The sequence below is a fragment of the Hoplias malabaricus genome, chromosome 7, assembly GCF_029633855.1.
Source record: "Hoplias malabaricus isolate fHopMal1 chromosome 7, fHopMal1.hap1, whole genome shotgun sequence".
Classification (NCBI taxonomy): Eukaryota; Metazoa; Chordata; class Actinopteri; order Characiformes; family Erythrinidae; genus Hoplias; species Hoplias malabaricus.
Genome location: NC_089806.1, coordinates 23,517,801 through 23,544,917, shown reverse-complemented (window position 1 = coordinate 23,544,917; position 27,117 = coordinate 23,517,801). Strand labels below are relative to the sequence as shown.

At 39.6% G+C, this 27,117-nt stretch overlaps 1 protein-coding gene across 3 annotated transcripts in view; it reads left to right on the top strand.

Annotated features, from left to right (window-relative positions):
* ralgps2 (Ral GEF with PH domain and SH3 binding motif 2) overlaps positions 1–27,117 on the top strand; it is a 150,735-nt gene that overhangs the window by 38,711 nt on the left and 84,907 nt on the right. For 2 of the 3 annotated variants that reach the window (XM_066676135.1, XM_066676134.1), the window contains exons 2-6: positions 4,350–4,451; positions 5,757–5,898; positions 6,518–6,625; positions 9,667–9,717; positions 24,798–24,881. In XM_066676135.1, coding sequence (XP_066532232.1) covers positions 5,839–5,898; positions 6,518–6,625; positions 9,667–9,717; positions 24,798–24,881 — 303 coding nt within the window. In that variant the 5' untranslated portion in view covers positions 4,350–4,451; positions 5,757–5,838. The remainder of the gene's footprint in view (positions 1–4,349; positions 4,452–5,756; positions 5,899–6,517; positions 6,626–9,666; positions 9,718–24,797; positions 24,882–27,117) is intronic. The other variant, XM_066676136.1, reaches the window with a different exon arrangement.

Below are 27,117 nucleotides of genomic sequence, written 5' to 3'. Positions count from 1 at the left end.
CTAGATTTGACACGTCTGGAGTGCTGAATTTTGATATTGAGTAATACAGAATATTTTGATACTACTTCAGTGCCACTAAAATAATACATATGTACAGTACCTGTCAAAAGATTTGACACATCTTCTCATTAGTCATTGGTAGAATAGGTGGAAATTTCATTGGTGGAAACTGAAAACCATTCCAGGTGACGACCTCATGAAGCTGATTGAGAGAACGGCAAGAGTGTGCAAAGCTGTCATCAAAGCAAAAGGTGGCTCTTTTTAAGAATCTAAAGTATAAAACAAAACATTCTGCTTTGTTTAATACTTTTTAGTTGGATACATAATTCCATATGTATTCCTTCATAGTTTTAATGTCTTCCGATACTGGCACTTAAACATAGTATCAGTATCAGCTACAGAGAGCACTGATACCATAGTTGTATTGGAAACAGCCCACTACTCACTATTTTCCCTACATGTAGTACACAGAACACTTTTCAGGACATACCCCATGAAGAGGATACTAATGGCCCAAAACAAAGGAAACCCTTCCTGTGTGGGCGTGTCCAAACATCTGACTGGTACTGTAAATATATTTGTTGACATTATCAAAACACTGACATTTCAGTGTGAATCCTAAGTCATAATAGTTATAATGCACAGCCCTTGTTTTGAAGGTTCCATACCTGGGGAGTCAGCTCTCTGGGACTTTATTGTCAGTGACATAAAATGACAGTAATGCCCTTTATTACATTTATTTCTGGGACATTATATCAATTCCCCAGAAAAATAGTGAATGTGGCAGGCCTAAGAACATTTACTGAAAACCTATGACAGTTAAGAAGTGGTAGCATGTTATCATGAAATCATTTAACTATATCTTTCAACAGGAGTCTGTGCTTGCAGTGTTACAGGTGTCAGTAACGTATGGATTAATGGAGATTGATCTTCAAGTAGAAATCCTGCTGATTAAAAAAACATTCCTGTGTTGAAGCTGTTTGTTAAAGCAGAGAAACACTAAAAGGTTTCATTACAAAGGCTTACTGAAGGGAAGCATTGCTGATATCTGTATGCTAGTGATCCAGGCAGTCTTGTATTGTGAAAGGCCTCACAGGCACTGACTGAGCCAGCGCCGTTTCCTTGGCCAGGCTTTCAGAGAGTCTGCCTTTTGCTTCCTGCTGTCTGTTAGATGAGGCAAGTGCTGAAAAAATATGCACGTCAAGTTCTGATTGTCATGGCAACTCCATGGAAATGTTATATGCTCACCGCTCAAGTCCTTATTAGGACAATGTGTGCAGGGCCAAGGTGCTAAAAATTTCTCACATTTCCCTTCTTGTTACTTTCTTTTTGATGTTCGAAATAGTTTTGGCTTTGTGAGGAAGAGCTCAACATCAGATATCTCCTGCAGAGCGAGTATCCTGCAGAGTTCGTCTTAAGCTGCTACAGCTGATCCAGATTATAAAGGTCTTCCAGAGGATCTGAATCCAGGAGCATGCTGGCTTAGATTAGGGTTAAAACTAAACTCTGTAGATGGAAAGTTTTTCACTTGGAAGGAAGAAGATCCCTGGACAAGATTTCACAGAAACTTACAATTTGATTTGGCTAAAGTTATGAAGCTGAAGAATTGTTAAGCTAATAATTTGTATTTGATCGATGCTATACTCATAAGCAATTCTACTAGACAGGGTTTAACCAGATAGTTAGAATGTGATGATGAAGACAGTGTTAATGGATGGTGTGTAACTGTATACTTACTTGTTAGCTCCATTACTATAGCTTCAGTGCTAACCTAAGGAAGCTGAATTAGAAGTGCTGCTATCTCTTTAAGAGATATGAATCACTAGCATAACATTGGTAACCATAGCGCTTGTTTATGAAGGATTTTTTCTGAAGATTCCTTTATTAAACTCATTGAAGTGCTACACTATGGCTTTACCTTATCATTTCATAAGCATTGGATTTACTTGCTGTAGCATGAAGCAATATTTAGGTGGAGTCTTTTTCTTCCATGAGCATTAAAAAAAGGTTTTCTCCACATTGAGTCCACAAACCAATGCATTTGCTTGTTTAACTGCATGTTTTGCTCAGTTAGGTGTGAATGAGCATTTGACACCACTGGGTGCTATAAGACAGCAGTGATGTGCACTTTTTGAAGGTGTGCTTATTTCAGGTCTGCAGCAACAAACTGAAGGTGCACTTTTACAGACTGTCTAATAAGCAGTGCTAATAATGTTGATGTCTTTCTTTGTCCTTTCTTGAAATAATTTAACACACACAGCTGTTCTATCTAGTGTGAAAATCTCACAATAAATTGGGCAAGAGAAAGGATGTAAAGTGTTTCTGTATAAAACGTATGTTAAACTTAAAAGAAAAAAAATGTAGAATGTGTTTCTCTTCTCTTAAAAGCTGAAGTTTTTGAGATTCAGTGCTTAGGCCAAACTGGGACAATACTTCATACAGGGCCAGTGTTTCCACATGGATGTGTCATTGATTTAGGGCAGGCATTTTTCACAAGCACGACTGGCATCTCTTGTATTTTATTGACGATTGAATGAAGCCTTGAGGTGTGTTTTGCAGCTCGGCAGCATGTGGGCGTTTATCTATTTTCGGATAGGTGAACAAGGGCTTTCATCATTTGTTTTTGGTTCCCTGTGGTGTTGCAATATATGATGTGTAATGACAAGATATTTTCCTCCGGAACAGCTTGAAAGCAGCTATAATGTCATATTTCAATTTCCGTGATGGTTTAACCCTCATTGCCTTGCAAGTATCTACTTTCGCAGCTGCCTCTGAAGCGTTGTTCATTTAGTAAACTCAATGACCTCTAACAGTCGTGACCTACAATCGCACTCTCGTTCACTCACTGCAGCTGCTGTTAAACCCGCCTGGAGTCATCTTCCTTTTTTTCTGAAGTCAGTACTCCACCTACTGTCAACGACTGGATATTGCTGTTTAGAATTTGAATAACTTTTGGAAGAGCTGTTTGAGAGAAGGCTCTATAAAATATGCTATATTTTCTTTGCCAGAACTGAAACGTATCAAAATTTTCTTTGATAATTGTCTAGTAAGCTACTATCTTAAAATTGAAGTATGTAAATGGACCTCACAATGTAGGCTTTCTTACTAAAATCTATTAAAAATGCTCTACTTCACACAGCTAAAGACGCGACATTACGCACAACATGCTATTTCAGGCAAGATTTGTTACAGTAATAATTTTTATCAGTAATCATAAGACTTCCATAATATCATAAGACTTTCATAACTCTCATAAACGTGTATATGTTTATAAAAGATTATTCTTATATGCTTTATTTGTTTTAATATTTTTACCACAGCTAACACTGTGCCTTACGAAAAGAAAAGTACGTAGTGGTGCAGTATTACTAAGGCGGTAGTTTACTACACGGCAAAGGGTATGATGCCCGTCTCAACAGTAGAGAAGAAGGGCTCCAAAAGGCTGATTAACCTCCTGACCCACGATACCACTTGTCCAGTCGCAATTTCTTTGTGTGAGAAGGGCTGCCTAACATGTACATTTAAGTCCAACAAACCCTTTCCAACCGGCTCGCGAGAGTAAAACCTTTTGCCTTGACGACAGATATATGGTTAAGACGCACCTGTGCGCCATATTTGGTTGTGACTGTCCATCTTATTGAAGTTTGGGAGATTAAAAGTGTGTGTCTGCAGACGAGCTATTTCCCAGAATTCCACACTGGGAGCACAGAGCCGAAGCCTTTACACTGTTCTTAAAATCACTTTATTACAGACACTGTCGGTCTGTAAATTAATAAAATCATTTGACATGTACTTTTGTCTTTATTTTGATAAATACAAATGTTTTTCTGACATCTTGTTTAGCTTTGCTTTACAACTGAATTTTGTTCAATGTTCAATTATGGGGAAAAGATGAGACATCCAATGAAAACCATTGCCTTAAACATATTTAAACAGGGACATTTGATTTTCATTTCAATACTGAGAGATGAGGTTGAGAAAAAACAAAACTGAATTTTCTGTTTATAGAATGCTTTTTCACATTATTTTTCACAATGTATATAATATCGTATATCACCATTCAACTAAAATATATTGGAATATGATTTTTGTTTTGTCCATATCGCCCAGCCCTACATTCCAGCGTTTTTTACTAATATCAGTGTGGTACTCATGCCCAGAATTGCTTTTATGCCATTTCTACTAGGTTTGCTGCTTTTATGAGTACTGGCACTGAAAGGATCAAAAAAGTTTAAGCTTGAAATGTTCTAGATGGAATGTTATTTAAAATATTTCTTAAAAAAAAAAAAAAAGCTGAATGTTGAGTACATTTGGGAGTAAGCATTGTGAACTTGTTTCTCTTCTTTCAGGTTTGCACTGAAGAATTAGTGTGACATCGTCACACTCGCTGTTCTGAGCACAGGTGGAGTGGACAGCAGACCCAGTCACAATGCTTATCTGACATTGACTCGGTAAGGGGTGTGTGTGTTTAAAAGACAGACAGAGCGTGAGTTAAAGCTGTGATTAGGATTACAGGTGGGAGAGCCTCTCCAGAGTCACCTCTCCACCTGTCACTTCACACACACACACACACACACACACACACACACACAGAGAGAGAGAGAGAGAGAATTCTTAGTGTATATCTTTATCATTTCCTATGTAATGTACTTCTGAAAAACATTTTGTTTCAGTTGAGAGAAGCTACACTGAGAAATGAACCTTTCACCTACCTGAGCCTTGAGACTTGAGCCTTATTATAACTGTGAGAGTATCATCACGATAATACTGTCACAGAGAAAACACAGGCTGTGAAGGAGTTATTTGGAGTTCACAATGATGGTGCTTGCACCACTGTGGTTGATTTGATGCTCTAGGAAGTTATTGCAAGAATTTTAACCAAAGTCCGTAACACTGCCTTGTGCCACTTTTGACACACATTCTTTAAGCAACCGCTTTGAATGACATAACATTTTTTTTCCTCATGGGTTAGTCGTTATAAAACCTAAAAGCTGAGGCAGTGTTTTGAGGGGAGATGAAAGTTGTAATTATACGGTCTAATGTATGTTAGCATGTTGTAGCATACCTGGCAACATCATTACATTGCTGCCTTTGAATCCTGCCAATAAATTCAATTACACAAATACCCACATTTCTCTGAAAATGTGGGTAAAAAAAATTCTCTTAATTCATTCAAATTGCTCCCAGGTCTTAACTAATGTCACACGGACTAGTCAAAGTAAACACGAAAATGAAAAGACCTTCACAGCCAGAGGCAGCCATTTCAAACAACAGAAGGGCTGATCTTCGCAAAGCATTCATATATTAGAGGGCTGGATTTCTCTGTATTTATGAAATACAGATGGAATAAAAGGGCTCCCAAAAAGGCTCCATGCAGGGACACAGCAAGGTTTTGCTTGTTCACAGTCACATGTCAGTGTCAGCTTATCTAAGACATGAGTGTGATTGGGGGAGGCTGGAAGGATATTTTTGACATTGTATTGTTTATTTATTTATTATTGAATAGTTTGGGTGAATATTGGGTTCTAAATCTAGGCAATATTTTTTTGCACACTTGTTCTAAAATAAAGAAGCAAAACCCTTGACCCCAGAAAGGTCTTTTCTGCCTGTTTTGTGACTGACAGAAACAGCAGCCTCTGGTGGCAGCTTGTAGCGACAATGCTTAATACTTCTGTCTCATGGATGTTTTGTTCATTTCAGCATCTTGTTTGCCTGTTTGTGTGTGTGTGTCTGTGTTTGTTTGTGTGTGAGTAAAGAGTGCCAGGCAGGCATACTCCAGCTGAAGAGGATGATGATGATGTCTAGGAAGCTACTGCGTTAGTGCCAGATGGTTTGGGAATGATGGATGTCCCTAATGGCCAACCCAGCGTCTCCACTTTTACCACCACTGCCTCAGAGGTCAGTTGATAATATCGCACGTGCTGAACATCACTGACACACAAAGTAGCCAAACGGTGACAGAAGACCATTGTATTTATCTCTGTGTGAACAGAATTGGCACGGCAGGTTTTTTGCTGGACTTTCAGCAAATTAGCCCAGATTGCCATATTTGGCAACATAAACAGACTGAAATTAGACAGAAATGAACAGCACACAGCAAACGAGAAGAACGGATGAAATGAGCTGTGAAATGCTTTACAGACTCTCTGGAACAAATGGTCTTCCATGCCATCTTGGCAAATATTACAAAAGCTGAGCTGAACCCGATAGTGCGACGGTTTTTGACCGTAAAATAAATGTCTACCTCTGTTTGGAAGAAGGACTTGGCCGTATTAAAGTACATATGATGTCATATTTAGGGCGGAATGTTCCCTGAAAAGGATGTAAGGTTTTTTAAAAGTAGAAAACACTACATTTTAATCATTTGATTTCAGATACAGAATAAGAAATTTCCATTGATGGCATACATTCAATTCATAGTTCTTTGCATTGTTAAATTTATCTCCCAGTTGTTGAATGGTTTTTGCTTCAATTTATGAAGCTTTTTGCTTATAGTTTGTTTTTCTGTGTCTCTCAGAGAAGCAGCAGCTCAGAGTCTCTGAGCGAGAAGGGCTCGTCTGAGCTGAAGAAGAGTTTTGATGCTGTTGTCTTTGATGTGCTGAAGGTCACACCAGAGGAATATGCAGTAAGACATGCTCCCTACTGTGTGTGTGAGAGAGAGAGAGAGAGAAAGAGAGAGAGAGAGATGTGGTGACTCACCGCAAGCAAATACTTTTTCATACTTTGTTTCTTTCTGTTGCTTTAGACTGACTAAATGAAAAACAGATGCACACTCACATGGGCGAGTTGCAAATGTGCAAATGCAAAGCCCATAAAAACCGTATCAATGTGTGCTGTAGAGTTCAGTAAATGGGTCAGCTGTGTCTCTGTAATAATTGATGCTTGCTGGCAGTCGGTCACGCACGCTGTAATGTCCTCTGGCATCTGAATTAAATATGGTGAAATCAGAGTGCTCTCTTCAAACTTTCCAAACCTCCGGCTGCTTAAGGTCTCTTTTTAAAATACAGCTGCCTCACTCAGAGCACAAACACAGTTCACAGGCATCTGGGTGTTTAATATGAATATGAAGCCTGTTTTATATCTAAGCACGTCTAATCTGAACTAGGTAAAATGATGTTTCACAAAGTGATTTGTTGCCAAAAAGTAACATTTACATTTGTATGTATACCATTTGGCAAGACTCTTATACATACTAATTGTGTTCACATTAAAGAGGTAGGTGTGTTACACAAAGTTTATTTGTAGAGTTTGCTGTTCTTGCCTGATGTAAATGACAGTCTGCTGTGTGGCCCTCAGTAGGGCAAACTGTGCAGCAACAGATGAGCTCCTGTCTCTGACTTTACATCTACAAGGTGGAGCAACAATGTTGGTGTTTCTAATAGAGTGGTCAGTGAGTGGACAATGTTTAAAAACTCCAGGAGCACTGCCGTGTCTGATCCACTTGTACGAGTGCAACACACACTAAAGGCTGATTTATGCTCAATGTTAAATACAGATACACATGAAGCCTTCTGTTTGTCGTTATATTTGCACGTTCTCACAGAGTTTACATGCAACCGTTCAAATGGAAGGCAAAATAATTGAAAAGAACTCTCTGTCTTTGGCGCAAAGTATGTTAAGTCAATGTCAAACTTAGCTTTTGTGATATTAAGGACGCACAGATGTATGAGGGCTGTGACAGATACACGGTTGGAAACAGATGCTTTACTGGTTCTTTCCTGACCAGTAAAGAACAAGGTGAAAGGAGGCTATTAAAGTATGATGAGCAACTGATGGAGTACAGACTGTCATTGTAGAGCTCCAAAGCGCACCTAGGTTGTAAGTGGAGCTGATATAGTAGAGATTGGGTGTAGAAATATCAAGGCAATATTTAATGTTAAACCTTATCTGTGTATTTCCTTTTTATTTCGATGTAAACAAATGTTACTAAGTTTTAAAATAATGATGAGTCTAGCTATCTAATGACTAAGTGATTTTAATAATGGTGAATGTCTTCTCAGAAAACAGACTATTAATATGAATCAATTGGGAATATAACTTAAAATTCTAAAACACACACAACATAATATAACAGCCAAATATAATAATATTGGAATCATTATCAATCCGAAATTGCCATCAGCATCAGTGTTAGTCATTTTCTTGATTAGGCCCGACTTATGTTTCCAAGCCCATGTTGCAGGAGGCCTGTATCAGACTGTATCAGTATGACCTCCTTGAGTGTGGGTCCAATAGAAGACACTCCTATCTGGGCTATGAAATCTGGCTCTCATTTATTTATACTCCTCCTTACTAACCTACATAACCTACACTAACTCACACGACACAGAGAAGAGCATGAGGAGAGATGTATTATTGATCTACATGTATGCAGTAAAACTGACCACGCATACACATTTCTCAGCAGGAGACTGAACTGCAGACAAAACTTGATTTATTATTTATACAGCTGTCAGACGCACTCATTTATACATCCTCTTAGATCGGAGGGCAGTGGAGAAGACCATGTAGGCCATCATTATTTTAACACTATCTACGCATGTTTACTCACTCTGTATCCTCCAGCACTGCACCATTCATATAAATTCACACAAGACCATTATGCCCCAAACACAAGGAGACCACATGACACTGTCTGCTGTTTGCTATGGTTATATACATAGATTGAATATTTTGCTCTCAGAATTAGTTTGCCTTGTTTTGGAAACCAGACTAAATGTCTTCTTCAAATGACAAAAGATCCGTTCCCAAATAAATACCAATGCCAACAAAAGCGCTAATCTGTGTTTTGAGAAAGGGGAGAACAGCTGGAGAGTTTAAGCAACACAGAGGTTTCTAATGAGGTTTCTAATTACCAGTGTTGCACCAACCTCAGTATCATATGTTTATACAGCAGTGTGGGATAATTTCCCGTCTGAGACGAGCAGCACCCCAAATTACTGCGAAATCTGTAATGCCAGTGTTTTAATGTTTCAAAGGCTTCAATCCATCAAATTTATTTGGTTTTTGTTTGGCTTTTCTCAGCTCTGAATCTATTAAAATGTGAAGGTATAACTCATAAAGGGTTGTATGACTGTAATATATAGTATGATATGTTATTGGAGAAAGTTTCCAGGTATTTGAAAACGAAAACAGAAATGATGTGACAAGTTTATTTTCACTGTCTGTCTAGTAAACTGCCAAATAAATGAGCAGACTGCCAACAAATGAGTTATAGTGAGACATGATTACCCAACAGAACCCCACAGGAAGTGCAGAGAAAAAAAGCTAGCTAAGTTTGCAGTTAAAGCTGCTCAGCAAGCTGCCTTGCTCTGCCCACTCTGCTCCCTACCCAGGCTCATTTAAACCCCAGCAGTCAAAATCGCCCTTTGATTTTTTTAACAAACAAAACAAAAAAAACCTTTCCCTTTTAAATTACATGTAATCAAATAGAGGCAACAATTTACTGTGCAGTGACTCACTTATGTATAATTATACTGCAGTACACTCTTACCGGTGTAGCAGCAGATTTTAAATGGAGCATGATCACATTAAGAAAGACCCAGTTATTTGTAATTAAATGGAATAACTACACGTATCCACTGAAGAGTATGGACTAGATATTGCATTGATGTGTGATTAAGGGAAAGACTGTGTGTCTTATGTTTTTCATGTATTTTCTTTTAGGGTCAAATCACTCTTATGGATGCCCCTGTTTTCAAAGCCATCCAACCGGAGGTGAGTGCCTGAACACACACAAACACACAGACGACAATGCTGCTTACTTTGATTATTCTCAGGTAGTGCTTACTCTTTCCAGAAGGTGGCAGTAAGTCCACTATGTATTTGCAATTTGTCCTCCTTTCACATTTCCCTTTTTATGCAGTGCTCAATCAAAGCAAAGGGAAAAACTAGCTTCACCATATGCACATAACCAGCTAGAAACCTATTCTGTGCATACTCCTGTAACAGTGTATTTTCCTGCTTTAGTGACATTACTTCAGTTACATGATTATAAATTGTGGTGCAGGTCAGTGAAGATACGGGTTTAATTCTAGTCTGAGTGAACCAATGACATGCCTTTCACAGTGTGATATGAATATGTCACTCTTTATGTTTAATAAACTTTAGCACAGGCCCAGCAGGTTTTCATGGCCATGTTTTGGCTAAGAAGCTTGATTTTTGCAGCTGAATTGCTCAATATTTCCCAGCAATAATTTTTGGTGAATTAAAATTCAATTCATAATTCAACTATAGTATTAATAGCTTGTCTCACATTTGCTTCACTAACAGCCTCTGCTTTTCAAGGACAGCTTTACATTAGGTGGTGGAAAATTGCAGTGAACATTTGATGGCATTAAGCCACAGCAGAGATAGTGAGATCAGAAAGTGATGTTGGATGATTAGTTCTAAATCACAGTACGCCACTACAACTTTTTCTGGAGGTATTTAATTGTGCTCTATTGTTGTTCCAGTATTTGGTGTCTTTGTACCTTTCTAGCTGATGCTTGGCATTGAGCACAGATACTTTTGGCTCATCTGTGGCTGAACTGTAGCATCAACAGAGAATAAACAGAGTGTGAATGTGACAACAATGTGTGTGCCTTCGAGTAGCTGAATTTCTTCATCATAAGAAGGGTAAAAATAAGACAAATTCATGAAACGTGAGGTAAGGAAGTAAAGTAAATTGCTCTTTAATTACATCGGCAGAACAACCTTTTAGTACTGTCTAGCTCTGATACATTCATTCATTCATTATCTGTAACTGCTTATCCAATTCAGGGTCGCGGTGGGTCCAGAGCCTACCTGGAATTATTGGGCGCAAGGCGGGAATACACCCTGGAGGGGGCGCCAGTCCTTCACAGGGCAACACACACACACACACACACACACACTCACACCTACGGACACTTTAGAGTCACCAATCCACCTACCAACGTGTGTTTTTGGACTGTGGGAGGAAACCGGAGCACCCGGAGGAAACCCACGCGGACACGGGGAGAACACACCAACTCCTCACAGACAGTCACCCGGAGCGGGAATTAAACCCACAACCTCCGGGTCCCTGGAGCTGTGTGACTGCGACACTACCTGCTATGTCACCGTGCAGCCCAGCTCTGATACAGGTAGTGGGAAAAAAATGTGTATATTTCTGTAAGAGTTATTGTATATTTACCTCACCCTGTACACCCTAAACCACAAACAATTCGTTAGACACAGTAAGCAATGTAAGAGGCACCTATAATAAAAGAGCGTACAGGATTAAAGCATGGAGTGAAAATCGCTGGCGCTTGCAAATACTGCTGGTTTAGTTTTTGTGAATTTTGGGATCATTAATTCTTATGCACCACTAGGGCCTCTGCCTGTGCTCTGTAATGTCTCTCTGTGCTTATAAAGCCCTCATCCTCGCTGCAGTAAGCATCAGGGTAGTCTAAACACATCCACAGTTTGGGCAGTTTTCTTGTTGTAAGCCCTCTCTTTGAGCGATTTATAGACACGTACGTGTCTGTCTGTGCTCCCTCTCTGTATAGCGAAGGCCTTCAGTAGCATGAGCTATGATTTATAAGGCATTTGATGAGCTTACCCCACTCTGAATCCCAGTGTTGCATTCTGGATCTTTTCCCTTTTTTATGACTGCTGACAAAAATGAGGGAAAGCGGGACTAGACATAATCCCTGAGAGAGAGAGAGAGACGCGGAGAGGGAAAAAATCTTGCACGTCTGAGATCTGCTTATACGTATCTGTTTATAATAGCTGTTAGAGATGTCTTAATGTATAGTAATCACTGTAATTTCCATAAGAACCAGGCCTGTTGTTGTCCAGCATGTGATGCCGTGATTGATTAAACAGCCTTATGAGGTTTGATTACTCTGGCAGACTTGGTGCTGTCTGAGCTCTTGCAGCGATGCATTCCTAATGCTTGAAATGAGAGACGCTGGGACTCGAGCGAAAGCGTCTCGCTCTGTGGCAGATCTAAATATTATGGGATTTGTTTGAGTATACATTGTTGCGTAAAAATTGAGCTTGGACTCCTAGAGCTTTGTGGAAATGACGCACGCGGTTCTGCAAAGTTTTTGTAGGATAAGAGGGGTAATGGAGTCTATTAATTGAAAGTAAATCGAAAGTGAATAATCCTGATGTCCCGCTGGCTACTCACCCATGTTGTTTATATCTTGGCAGTCTGTGATCAAAATGGGTTTTGGTTCCTTGAAGATTTAGTCATAATCCTGGAAAATTTGTAAGCCAAAAAGTTTGAAAAGGGAAAGAACAGGAGACAGATGGACAGAGAGGAGGATATTAGCAGAGTGGAAAAGACCTACACTGAACCAAAATCAAACACTTCTAATCCACTCTTTCCATTTCATTCAACCTTTCAGTAGGACTCACCATTGCATTTTCACCTACAACTGTGTGGCACTTTGCCTCTCTTCCCTCAGCTTTCACTGAGAAATAGAATTATGTACTATGCTTTAAAGAGGTAGTTTGACTAAAATCAGATTTACCTTTCCTTCTGGAGCTGGCACTGGACCCGGCATGCTAATGTAGTTACAAAAAAAAAAAAAAGTACTGAATTAAACCCCTCTGTTGGTGCTGTGCAAACTCTATTCCTCTAGCACAATTCTAGAAATGGAAAAACGCACTTATGTGCCATCTCCACTCAGTAGATTATTACTCAGTAGTCTTTGTTTTGAAGTGTTTAATGTTGAATAACCGAGCAGAAAAAAAATAAATAAATACAGGAACATTACCGGGACATTATTAACTTTGGGCCTGTCATTGTTTAAGTAGACAGCTTTTAATTTCTTATTTTATAAGGTAAGTTTATTATTAGTGACACATTTTCACACATGCCATGAAAGTCCTGAACAAGACATGAAGTCCTCAGTATGAATAGACTACATCTCATTCATTTGTGAATTACAAGCAGAAACATATTTTCTATGCAAAAGCCTAGCTTAAACATTTTTGCCACCCGTCATGTATCACTTGTGCATAGTAGTCGTCAAGTATGAAAAGTGGGTCTATTTTGCAGCCTAATTCTGGGAATAAAATGACATTGATTCGTGTTGTATTAAATAGTGAACCTAGTGGAGCATGTTGTTGGATATGGGTTTTAAGCCAGTGTTGAATATGAGTTTTATAGTGAAGCCACAAAATTCCTGTTGAATCCTACACCTCAATGCTAAGGTTCCTGTGGCCGTTTATGATCCAATCAGCAACCAGCTATCCTTAACACCTACGGTTACTCATTGAGCCCAACCCATGAGTACTCAGCCAGCCACTGTATCACCAGCTCTTCACAGGGGTCATCAGACAGGCACCTCCCCTCGTTGGTGTTTCATTGAGCCCACAACACCTTCAGAATGATCAACAGTGAAATCTGGCGTCCCAGACCCACCCCCCTCCAAGCCAGCTTTACAGTCCTACCTTACTTTTTACCATCAACAACTGTAAATCCAAATTGGCCTTCCTGGTGACTAAGGCTGTATCTAGCCCCACTGGCACCGTTAAAGCATGCTCAGTGCCACCAGTTCCATGTGACCTTTACATTATGCATAATGATAGGTATATGATAGTTATACATAAAGTTTTTACTGTGCTAATTTGTGTATAAGTGTGCATTGAATTGTTGGCTCCACTGCAAAGCAAATAGAGCAGTCTGTGGACACTGAACATGCCCTGGCTGATCATCAGCAGTAGGGATAAGGAGGAAATTATGTAAATTTGATTTTTGGCCAGACCATGTCATTAAGCCATTGCTCCAGACCCAGAGCTGGCGGGGGATAGCTGTCCTATTGCGTCTGTGAGGCATAGCCCTTTATGTCTACTGTTACCTCAGAACCCAGCAGCAGCCTGTCTTCATAGTTGTGAGGAACTGTAGCTGTGCTTAAACCACAAACTCTGTGAAAGTCTCATTATGAATTCCATCTGGCCTCTGTGCTTAACAGTAAAGACGGGCATTTACCTCATGCATATATTCAAGCAGATCCAGCGTGCATGCCTTCTGTATCCTGAACTTGTGGTTTTACTGTGCTGTTTATGAACTGGCTGACTCTTACAGAGCTGCCAAAGGCAGGATGGAAACATACTTTGCACTTTTGATCCTAATAATCCCCATGATATCAGGGAACTGGCAGTTTTTTTCTGTTGCATAGTATTTTTCTGCATTGCATTTATAGACTAATGACGTATTATGTCTTTTAAGTTTTTGGAATAAAAAGGTATGCCTGATGCAGTGCTCTATAACCAAGCGAAATGTCTCAAAAGAGCTTCATAAATAAATCACTTCAAACATAATTGCAGACAAAATGTTCTCTGATCATTTATCTCTGGCTGCGTTGTGTGAGGGTGTTTGACAGACAGATTTTATTTTAAAATGCTGGTTTCAATAATTGCTTTGGGCTGTTTTTAGATGCAAAGCAGTCAATGTGGGTAGGAGACATTGAAGACACAGAACATCACACTGGTTTAAAGTGAGAACAACAAAATGACCCCTAGTACTTTGTAGAGCTGTCCAATATATTGTTGGGCAATAATATTTTTTGATTAATTAAATAACGCAGTTATTATTTTGAAGAGAATACTTATCATAATGAAATTGTGATAACACATTAATAATTTATTGATTCATTGATTATTTAATGATTAATATCTAATATACATGATTATATATAAATAATAATAACAATAATAATAATTATACGTATAATTAAGTTATGAGAAGAATTATTATTATAGTTAAAGTCAGTTTTTAGCATCCTATTCTATTGGCTGTGCTCTCCTGTAGCGCTTATTTAAGCTGTTTACAAATGTTTAATAATATCACATCAGTTATTTAACTGTGGTCTTAAAAGCAAGACCACAAAAGATGATCAGATCTTTGTGGTCTTGTTTTTATAATTTCTAAAAAAAAAAATTATTGGTTACAGCAGGGTCTCTGCGAATCCTGAAAAAGTCTTAGATTTGTTTAATTAAAAATAAATATAATTTGTCTTAAAATATCTTTGTGACTTGGCTTACCGATTGATGGCAGACTGAATCACGGGGAACCAATGGTATTATTTAAGGCACTGATTTGCGCTATTTTCAGTTACGTTCACCTGTTGGTCTTAGGTACTGGGGAAGTGTAAATGTAAACAAAAATGGTTAGATAAACCCAACTTTGCACTGTAGTTAAGCCAAGTTCGAGGCAATAATTATGAAATAATTAGAAAATTAGAATAATTAGAAATACAGGAATCACATATTTACAGTAAAGTTGGTAAATACATCATTGTTGTGTGCTTTTTGCCATTTTGCTACTATGAAAGTGGTCTTAATTTTGTTTCTAAGTGCTATTAAAAAGGCTCTAAAAAGTTTGAAATTGAATGTCCCCATTAATGCAGACACTGTGTACAGATTGATTATTTATTTAATATTAGATCAAAGAGAAATTGTATTATGTCAAAAAGGTGTATCCTAATCCTTTCTTCTTTCTTCTTTTTTTGGGGGGGGTGGGAATGCTGACCTTTCTGCCTCTAAAAGGTCAGCTGGCTCCTCGCTGTGCTATGCATGGAATGGAAAACCAGTAAAAATGAGAGAGAGAATACTCAAGTGGAGAAGAGAGATATTTGCTGGATGTGAAGAGATGGGATTTATTGGAGTGGATCTGGTTTTGGTTAAGTTGAGTTAATGTGTGGCCTGAGTGTTCAGCAGGGCTGCTTTGATGGTGTTTTGAGGAGAACCTGGCGGAACCCTAGGCCAGGGCTTGATGGTGGAGATAATGTACTGCAACGGATTGCATTCAAAACACCATTCATTTTCTCATGCATGCACATTCTCACAAACATAAGCAGATTGGCGGATGCAACCAGGTTTGATTTAAAACTTTTCAAAAAAAAACAAAAAACAATTTCATGCTGTTCCAGAGTGTGTTTAATCCAGCTCTGTCAGTTTTGGTGAATATATTCCCGGCCACTGGGCTGTAGGTCATTTGGTAATTTTTGTAAGTTAAGTAGCTCATTAAAAATATAATTATTATTAATGCTCTGGTTGCTAAGCTCATTTGAGGTCTCTTGCTCTATAGCATTGCACGTCTTTGTCTTCACATATTCGAGTCTGGACTAGAGGACAGTAGGACCAAGGGTGCCATTTGAGAATGGACTTGAAGTACTGTCTTTTACCCACTCTCTTCTCTCTCTATCTCTCTTTCTCTCTCTCTTTCGGTAATGCTAAGCAGCTGCAGCTCAGTGTTGTCGTAACTGGGGATTGATGGGAGCCATTGTTTTCTCTGCATAGTTACGATACACAGTCAGAAGCACATTAGGGCCTGGCTCAGCTGTGCGGCTCTGGCTCGCTGGGAGCAGCGTTTCATGGTTATAGGAGACACGTAATGTAGTGAAGAATGCAGCAGAGGGATCGCTGAATCCCAAGATTGGCCAAGCAAACAGCAGCAGGAGGAAGACCGTGCCGTGCACCGTGGGCCCATACGGCACATAACAGCCTTCAGTGCTTAAACTGACTGCTATTATAAAACCATGATGCTGCATTAAAGGCTGAATGACAAGACTTCAGGTGTGAGTTCCCACTCAGTACATGTTTAAAGTTATGGGCAGTAAATGGATCCAGATTGTATTGGAAGTTGGAGAGAGTCCTTATAAGCTGGCGTGGTTTTGGAGCCTGCATCTAATTTTGTCACTTTCCTGTATGGAGGACTTTTTATTCTCCATTCATGTTCTGTATGTGTTTAAATATAGTGAGTGAGGAGGATTCAGGCTCACCATGGTTGTGTAATGAGACAGTACCGGCTGGAGTGCATGGGCTCTGTTATTTCTCTTCTAGTTGCCTTGTAAACCCATAGAGGGTAGGAATGGGTCTGGAACATGAATTCACTGTACACGGTTTCTGGGAACAACATTCTGTGCTCAGATTTATAAGCTTTAGGTCATTTGCAGGCAAAAGCATAGATGAAGACATGCACACAGCTGTAGTGTGTAGCAGTGCTGAAGCTGGGCACTATATTGCCTATATGGATATATCACAGATTAATATTGGTGTCAAACTAGGGTAATAGTTCATAATGTTGCATGCTTGGGGCTTAATATTGTTTCAAAAGAAATGCTAAATTTACATAAAGCAGAAATGTACAGAAACAGGGCCCAGGAAAAAGACCTAGTTCGTAAGGAGCAAAAATGGACTAACAATTGTCAACAATTGTTCAAATGTGTGAAAAATTATTAATTCGTTCAATCATTGTCTGTAACCGCTTATCCATGTAAGGGTTGCGATTGTGTCCGGAGCCTACCCGGAATCACAGGGCACAAGACAGAAACACACTCTGGAGGGGGTGCCAGTCCTTCACAGGGTGACACACACTCACTCACACCTATGGACACTTTTGAGTAGCCAATCCACTTAACAACATGTGGGAGGAAACCCACGGAGACACCGGAAGAATACACAAAACTCCTCACAGGCAGTCACCCGGAACGGGGTTCGAACCCACAACCTTCAGGTCCCTGGAGCTGTGTTGAGAAAATAATTGATGGTTTTCGATAGTCTATACCGATGGTTTTCGATAGTCTAGACATATACCCCTTTTTCCACAAGTTAACAAAGTTACCTAGGGTCTTAATGAAGCATCTGTAACATGCTTTGTTCAAAATTCCACAAAGAACTAACAACACAGCACTTTTCTTATGCTGTCTTAAAAGCCCTCTTCAGGACTGGTTTCAGCACCTGCTGAGAATGAGCCTCTGTGTGAACCAAACACAAGCCACTCAGCAGTGAGGTACGAGGAGCAGAAACGCTGGTTTTTGGTCATTTTTATTTTATTCTATATCATGTGTCTTGTCATTATTATTTAATCAGCATGCCTTTTCCTCTGCACATTTGTTTGTTTTGCTTTGTTTAACATCTCAACAAGGCCACAAAGAGACAGTACGACTCTGATGTACCTACTATCTATGGAAATCATTTTTTTTGGAGGGTTTGTGGGTTGGTAGCTCCAGATGCCATTACTCATATTAAATGTTGTATACAAACTTGTGGACATATAGTGTATGTTTGTAAGTTGTAGGGCATATGAGTTTCAATGCCAGTTCATCACTATGCAGTAACTTGTGATGTGTGTTCTTATTTACTAATCAGAGTTTTTTTTTTTCATTAATGTTTATGTATTTTATATTATTGTCTGTTATTATTTATTAGTGGTTGTGAGTTTATAGAACAGGTGAGTACTGGGTAATGAGGACTGATGATAGCTGTTACAGAACAAAGGAAAGTGAGGATTTGGGGAAAACCGAGCCAGAGCACTTTCCAGCTTCCTGCATTCAGAAGTCATCCATCACCCACTCCTGTCCTTGTTCAAGGACGTAAAACACTTTTTTAACATATTTTTTCCTACTTCACCATCTCTGTACTCCTCTGCTTAATTCATCCACCGAGCTTTTCCTGCCTGTCTTCTCCATGATGGGTTGCATTGTGTGGAGTGGTGGTCTTTCTCCAGGTTTCCAGAGTCAGTGTCTGACTCCACTTTTAAATAATCATCTCTACTGCTGCAAGCCAGCTACATCCTGCCTTCGAGTAGTGTACTGTACATGAATCCACCCCCCCTTCTGTTCTGCCTGTGGGCCTTGTCCCAGTTTGGCCTGCACTCTTCTCTTTGTCTCAGTCTGGAATAGTGATTGCCCAGTTTTACTGGGTGGATGAAAATAGGCCTTTTTTGTAGATTCCAATGCGATGGATATTGCAGTTCTCAAGTCAGTTTAGATGGATTTTTATTGTCATTTCAACCATAATACAGTGTACAGTACACACTGGGGGGAAAAAAGTTCCTCTAGGATCAATCTGCTACGTAAAATATCTCACAGAAAACTACATAAAGTGCACGAGTGCAAACATGTGCCGAAAACAAGAAAAGTACAGTAACCATAAACAATAAATACTAGGGAAGAAAGACTGTGCACTTTGATCAATCACAGTTCACTCTGGCAGTGATGTAAATGAAATAATGTGCAGTAAACTATACGATGAAGATAATTATAATGCAACAGAAATGTAAACGTTATATACTGGTGGCATAAGCTTGCCAAACATATATGCTGAATGTTCTCTTAAAGTATATTAACTGTCATTTTTGGAGATAATTACACATTCCACATGTGATGTAATGTTATAAGAAATAATGTTGCATCCTTATTAGGATTTGGCTGGTTTTGCTTTTTAATTTCTGCTGGTTTTGTTTTGGGAAATAATATATCTGCCACAATATACATATACTGTGCTGCAGTAATTTTTGAAATACTTAGGTCTCTCTCTCTCTCTCTCAAACTTTAAATCTTTGTCTCAAAGGTCCAAGTAACTAGTTTGGAAAAGTGTGCTCTATTTGAGAGAGTGGGCAGCCCTTAAAAGCTTCTGTGGGAATAAAGGAGGAACAAAAGGGTGAAATGAAAAGTGTGTTAGAGTGAAGGAGAGCAGCTTTTGGTTTCTCTCTCTGTGTGAACTCCCTGCTGGTGTAATCTGTTTTAGATGAGGCTAAATATCCCTGTGAACAGAACCGCAGGCACTTAGATACTCTCCTACATTCAGCATTTGTCTTTCAGCCATGTTTGGAATGTCAATGGTGTTATTGATTACAGCAGGGTTGTGGAAAGGTAGTCCGAGTTGTCGAAGAGCCTTTCTGATTGGAGCAGAGGAGTCATCTTGCTGGGGCTGACGGCTGTTTTCATACACTTTTCTGTAAATATTATCCTGATGGAGTGAACCATCAAGTGTTTTGAAACTTATCACAATAGTTTTATGCTATCAATGTGAAAAAATCCATCCATCCATTCATTATCTGTAACCGTAATCCAGAGCCTACCTGGAATCAATGTGAAAAAATGGCGTACTAAAATCTAAGCAATGTGTTGAGCCGCTAAACTACCAAAAAACTGCATCGATATACAGTAAATGGAAGTTATGAAGGCATATTAGTCCAGATTTCCTATGGGTCTACCACTCAATTTAACATTTTTCCCTCTTCTGACACCGTGTCATTCGTCTTTATCATTGCTAAGCCTAAAGTTTCACATTGCTTCCCTTTAACTTTTACTTTTAACTTTTTTTTTACTGTGCCTCATCAGCTGGGAATGGAACAATTAAGGCAGTGTTTATATCTGCCACCAGAGAATTTGCTACATGTCCATGTCACTGTTGTCCAGTGTGAAACATGTCAGTCTATGCCTTCTGTCAGCTGCTGTTTTCTATTGCAGCTTTTTCTTTTCTTTTAATAAATAAGTTGGATGCACTACAGTTTCCTAAGTGAGCGCACAAGCGCATTGATATCTCGGTCTGATAGGATGCCTACTAGCACTCTTAGTGCTGGTTTATCAGTCAGAAATTCAGTCAAGTTCTAAGGGACACAACTGTTTGAAAGGAGAAAATTATACTAAATAGTTGGGCTTAATCACTGTCTGCAGCAGACTTTGTCAACCGCGGGGTGCTGTCTGGTTTCATCAGGGCTGCCGTCAAAAATATTATGATGTTGCTGACATAAAAATAAAAACTATATTTCCAAAAGTTATCCTGAAAATGCAGCAATGACTGAAAATTCCCAAAAATCAGAATGTTTCAAGAAATAAAGTCAGAATATTTAGAAAAACAGTCAGAATATGGTGACCTTATCTTTCAGCATATAAATATTTTTTTGCAAATGACAGGTGGAGAGGGACGGTAGGAAAGCACATTTCAGTCCAATTGCTGATTTGTTTTGAGAAATGAAATGCAGTACAACCCCTGGTATAAAATGTTACATATTTCCACCGGAGAGGTCACAAAGTCGTTAAACATACAATCAAATCACATGTTCTGTAGTTGTGCCTATAAAAGTGGGGATTTGGAGCTTACCAACTCACACACTGTGAAACAAGACCAGCCACAAGGTCATTTTCTGTGATCTGAAAACTAGGGATAAAATGAGCAATTCTGATTTTGTACAGCAACTTGTATAGAGTGCCGCTCATTTCTGAGCTGAATTTAACTGTGGCTCCTTCTCAGTTAAAGGAACAGGTGCTGAAACTAGTCATTCTGAACACGGCTGTTTAGGCTCGGGGTGAAATGTGCTGTTTGATCTTTGTGGCATTTTCAGTGTGCCTAACTGTATGTAAGCAGTAATGTGATATTAATAAACATGTTAGTCCCTTCATTCATTTGTTCGTTCTTCCCCTGTAACAACTTCATCCTTGAGTAAACATGTTTATGAGAATTTCCCAGGAAATCAGTGTGGTTCTTTGTACTTTCATAATTTCTCATTCCTATAGTATTAATATGACACATTGTAATGTAGAAATGACTGTTTTGTTATTAAATGAAGCTTTGTAATGTTCTGTGTGTGTGAGAGAGCTGTGAGCGCGTGTGCATGCCTTTGTGTGTACTTATCCAACTGTGTACCATGGTATTGATGTTGACTGCTTCTCTGCGGGTGTAGAGTCTTGTCCTTGCTGCAGTGATGAGCATGTTGTGTCCCATGCCGTCCTGCTGGCTGTGAGATGACTTGACTGACAGTTTATAATTAGCTCTAGCTGACTAGCCCCCCACAGCTCTGTGTGTGAGTAAGAACAAAAAATATTCTGGAAGTCCCATTACTTAAGGCTCATCTGTTAGGAAAAACTTAGCTCTTGGTCAAGAATGATTTTTTTGGCCTGGCGTACGACGCTGGGGACACACTGCAACACACTCACTCCATTGGAGGTGCATAGGAGGGGGTGTGTGTGGGTCCTCTACACATCTGTGTTTGTGTGCGTGTTGCTATGCTGCCGTCTCCTTTGGCGAATTGCTGACTCGTTTTTATGTCTCGGACTGTGTGTTTGGCATTGTGTGTAGGTATCCTATAGTCTAAAGATGTCTAAAGTCTAAAGTGTGTGTGTGTGTGTGTGTGTGTGTGTGTGTGTGTGTGTGTACCATGACTCTACCCGGTGGTCTGTATTGTTGCAAGTCCCAGCTGTGTGTGTGTGTGGCTAATCTCTCCAAGGGAATATTTAAGTCTGTCTCTTATTAACTAATAGCTGCAGTACATTTTTGCATGAATGTGCATGCATGTTCAACCACACAAACCACTAATGTTTGAAACAAATGTATCTGGCATCGTACTGCTGTGACATTGTCTTAATTGTATTTTTTTTTTTTTTGTAACTTTTAAAAATGAGACTTCCTTCTTGTGGGAACCTGTCATCTTATGCCAAATGAAATCACACAAGTCTTACTGGAGCTGCAGTGCACTCCCGACGTCTCAATCTGTTGGCGTGAGTGGGTCAGGAGAGCTTTTTTTTAACTAGGGTCTTGATGTTCTGATAAAAACTTAAGTGTGTTTAATATTATCACATGTCATGCTCATACACATAGTGAGGTGGATGTATTAAATGACCAATAAACATAGCAATTTATTTAATGTACAAAAAATGATTATATAATTTGACTTATTTAAGTTCGTATAAGATTATTTAAATAAGGCGCGATCTACCAACGTGCAGGTCGCACTCCCCTACTAGGCATGTCCAAATATAACATGAGCTGGCCAGTTATATTTGACAAGTTGCCAATGAAAAAGAGGAAGTGGTGGTCATTAATAAAATTGACAGGGAAGCGGTGGTCACTAATAAGTGGTAGTGGTGTGGTGGGTGAAGTGGCCCATCTAAGAGATCTAACCCTGCCCTTCCAGATAAAACTTTACAGGTACATTTTCGTCACCAAACGTACAAACGGTTTAAGTGTAGGTTTAAATTCTCTGTCCTGAAGTCCTGAAGATGAAATGGGTGTATGAATCAACACAACGTAAAAATCTGCAATTATTACAGAATATGGTATAATTATGGGCGGCATGGTCGTGTAGCCGGTAGTGTCGCAGTCACACAGCTCCAAGGATCTGGAGGTTGTGGGTTCCAATCCCGCTCTGGGTGACTGTCTGTGATGAGTTTGGTGTGTTCTCCCTGTGTTCGTGTGGGTTTCCCCTGGGCTCTTCCTTCAGGGTACCACCACAGTGTCAGTTTTTCTGAGAGTATACAGAGGGCTGTAGAGCCAACGATGTCTTAGTTAATTTCATACCAGAGGTATTGGGTAAAAACTACTATATTTCATTACATATTTTAAATCTACCTAATTGATGGCAAGTCCACCAGTGGTTTGGCTGTTACGCCTCCTGCAGTAATGAGGCTATTGGAACCTGTCCTTCTTGGGACCTTATGGAACCATGGAGAAGATCATGTTTGGTTTTTTTTGTTTTTTTCTTAGCCTAAAAGAGCCTGTCACAAGCGTTTTTTTAAAATGCTGAAAGTAAAAAATTCGGTTCTACGGTTCTCAAGTTTCTCTTCCATGTTTTTTTCCTCAAACTTCCATCAGTGCAACATTTATTAGAACGCTAGCATTGTACTGTTTACTATGTGAGGAGGACCATCCTACCCATACAGAGGGACTGAGGTTATGATCATGATCTCCTGTTGGAAGAGTTTTAACATTTATAGGATTGTACACTGGACATGGGCTTGATCAGAGTATGGTGTGCTTCAGAGTCCTTAACAGGCACTTCAAGTTTACTTAATGTGCTTGAGGGCTTTTTGTCGGTGTTTATGGAAATCTGTGTGTGAGTGTTTGTGCAAGAGAGGGCTTAAACAGTGTATTACAGAGGCTGAACTTGTGATTGGCAGCCAGTGGTCTGTGAGGACCCCAGTGTATTAAGGTGAGAGAGTTGGTTAAATAAATGAGAGCTGTGGTTTATGGACAGGAGAGAGAGGTGCTGTCAGTGACTGTGGTTTATTGTGGTCCTCTGTCAATTTTCAGGTGTCATACAGTTGGTCATATGGATTCACTCATCAGAGATTTTAGGTTGTGGCCTCGAACATTCAGGTTGGTTTAGATTCGCTCTCCATTAAATCCCACATTCTTAGAATGGTTTTAGTTATGAAAAGTGCACAAAATATTGGAGAAACAATTTTCAGAGTAGTGGAATATATGCAATATTCTGTATGTGGATTTTATTTTACTGATTAAGTATTTACACATATAACGTTACATCTTTAACCCCAAATTCCACCCTCCGACATCATTTAACTATTCAATGAGGAAATCAACGGAGAACTGTTTTATTATATATATATATATATGTAATATAATATAATGATTGTTCTAGTTGCTTTGGAAGAAGGGGCTGTGGTGTGCTGCTTTGTGACTGTTGTTTTTATAACTGTTGAAATTTAAGCTTACCTGGCAGTTAAGAAACTCGGGCCATGTTCAGCAGCCACAGTGCAGAGGCAGCCTGAATGTTACTTTCCATCACTTCAGTCGACCTCTCAGCAACAATGAAGTGATTTGGTTTTATTTTGGTTTGTGCAGAGTTCATAGCCAGTGAACTTCAGTTTGTGCCACTTAAAAAGTCTTACTGCTCACTCACTTGCTCCTTTTAATCAATCTCTCGCTCTCTCGCTCTCTCTCTCGTTGTTATTACTCTGCCTGCAGGATGTTTCTTGCTGCCTGTGGCTGAGCTCATATCCTGTTCTTCACACGTTTCTCGTTTGTTTGTTTGTTTACGCAATTGGGTAATTGTCTCATTACTTTGCGGGTAAAAACCATGCCTTGTTTTTAAGATAAAAGCTAGTGGAGTTCTTCCTGCACTCTTGGCTTTTTGGCACCCAGTCATTTCCTAACAAGGCTGTTTTATTCCCCTCTCTTTTCCATAACAGCCTCTTAATTTGGATCCTGCTGAAGGAAATTTTGCTGTGGTAATACTTTTCAGGTAGTTCTATTGCTGGGAGCTGTTGAGAATCTTCTGCTGTGGAGCCTCACTTTAATGTCCTTCTGTTTCTCAGGAACTCTCGAGTTGTGGCTGGAACAAGAAAGAGAAGCACAGTTCAGCTCCTAATGCTGTGGCCTTTACACGCCGATTCAACCAGGTACACACACACACACACACACACACACACTTTTCTCCCTTGTGCAACTTGAAACCAGACAGACTAGAGTTAGGAGCTTCTTTGATTTATATCGTTGGCCCGGTCATGGTTGGAAAATGACGTAAGTGTGTGTGTGTGTGTGTGTGTGTGTGTGTGTTTGTTCTGTGAACCTGGCCATGCTCTCTGTGCTGACACACTATGACTAGTGTAAGAACATTCCCATTCAGCCACATGGAAAAGCTTGGGCATCCCTGCTCTGATTACATGGCTGTTGAGTTTCTTATCAAAAATAGTAAACTTGGAGGAAACAACTTAGAAAACACACTGCACATTTAAATACACACATACTGTGAACTTGCTGAGGTTAATGTTTTGAAAGCATTGAAACTAATAAAACAGAAGTTATAGCCTGTTAAAAATTCATGGCACATTTATATTAGACTGATGATAGTGCATCAGTCTGTTTACACTCTGCCTTGCAACACCCGAAGGCACCTGGTACTTATGCATTCTGGAGTCAGATTAAAGTTCTGCATTTAATACAATATTATCTTTAAAGCTTTTCAGTAAGCTTGAGGGGGTTGGTGTTCAACAGTCTCTGTGCTTTTGGTTTCTTGATTTTCTGTCAGATCGAAAGCAGGTTGTTATAATAAACAACTCTGTTTCTGCTACTCGTTCTCGCAATATGGCTGCCCCCTAACCCTCGGGGTTGCGTTTTGTCTACTCTGCTGTATTCTCCGTACACCAGTGATTGAAAATCAGATTCAGAGTTAGTTAAACTGTATGCAATAACAAATGATACAACACTAGAGGTTTAAATATCTAATAATTACGAAACTGCATACAGAGATATAGTTGAGGCTCTTGTGGTTTGGAGCAAAGTAAAAAGTTTCACCTGAACAATGGTAAAGCGAAGGACGTGGTGGTTGGTTTTAGGAAAAATATGAAGGCACCACCTCCTCTAGTAACTGATAGTCAGGAGGTTCCTTGGGACAACCCTCAGTGGGTCAGTGAAATAAGAAGTGAATAATATATTGCTGAGAAAAGCTCATCTGAAGCTCTTTGTAAAACAGCTGAGGATATTTGGAGTATGTAGAAAGTGTATGTTATATTTTTACAGAGCTGTTTTGGAAAGAGTACTGACCTTTTCTGTGTGTGAGGTATTGTAATACAATAGCTCATGCGAAAAGCCCTCTACTCCTACGAAAAGCCCTCTGCTTGGCAGGTGATCCCACCCACCCGCTACACAGCTTCTTCAGCCTGCTGCCATCAGGGCTGACACTGCGTAGTCTCAGGGCTAGGACCAGCAGACTGAGGGATATCTCCATCCATCAGGCTGTGAGAATGCTGAACTCTCTCCCTGCTCTTCCCCCCCTCCCACTTCTGCCCCCCACACACTACTCAGCAACCTCATCAATTACCACCAATACCCAACTGTGACTTTGAAAATCAGGCAGGCACTCAATCACTTTAACCAGCCTCCAGGCTTCATATCCCTGTATTTGCACTACTGTTTACACCGGTTCTGTTTATATTGGTACTGTCACTTAAGCTCCTCATCAGACCTAACTGTGACTTTCAATAGAACCGGTATGCACTTGTTCACTTTATTTAGTTGTTATACGATTATCTTGCACTACTGTTTACTCTGCCCTGTACATCCAGTATCCTACCTCCAAATCAGGTTATTGTCTTCCGTCAGTGTCCCATTGACTCATGTATGTCTATCAGTGAGCTGCTGGTATCGTATGTCTGCACTTGTCTTCTGTTTGTTCACTTTCATATGTCCTGTACATATGCAGAATTGACAATAAAACTCTCTTGACTCATGAGCGAGGTCGGCTAGAGAAGGTAGTCCGTAATGCTTCAAAAGTTATTGGCTGTGAACTTTCTAGTGTTACCTCTATATAACATGCAGAATGAAAAAAGAAGGCATCGAAAATTCATCCAGACCCTTCACACCCAGCACAGTATTTGTTTAAGCTGCTTAGTTCTGTTAAGCTCTTTCAGAGTGTCTTTTTCAGTGCATCTTTTATTTGAATCATGGACTTCCTCTTATTAATGTAGTACATGGCCACATTTTTGTATAATATGTGGATGTGTGTTTTTATGTGTTTGAGCTGCTCCGTAACAAATTCCTCTGTCAAACACTGGTATGTCAATAAAGTTTTTGAACCTTTTAAAAATATAGGTTCAAGTCTTAATGGTGGATGGGGTTGAGCATGTGCTTCCTCAG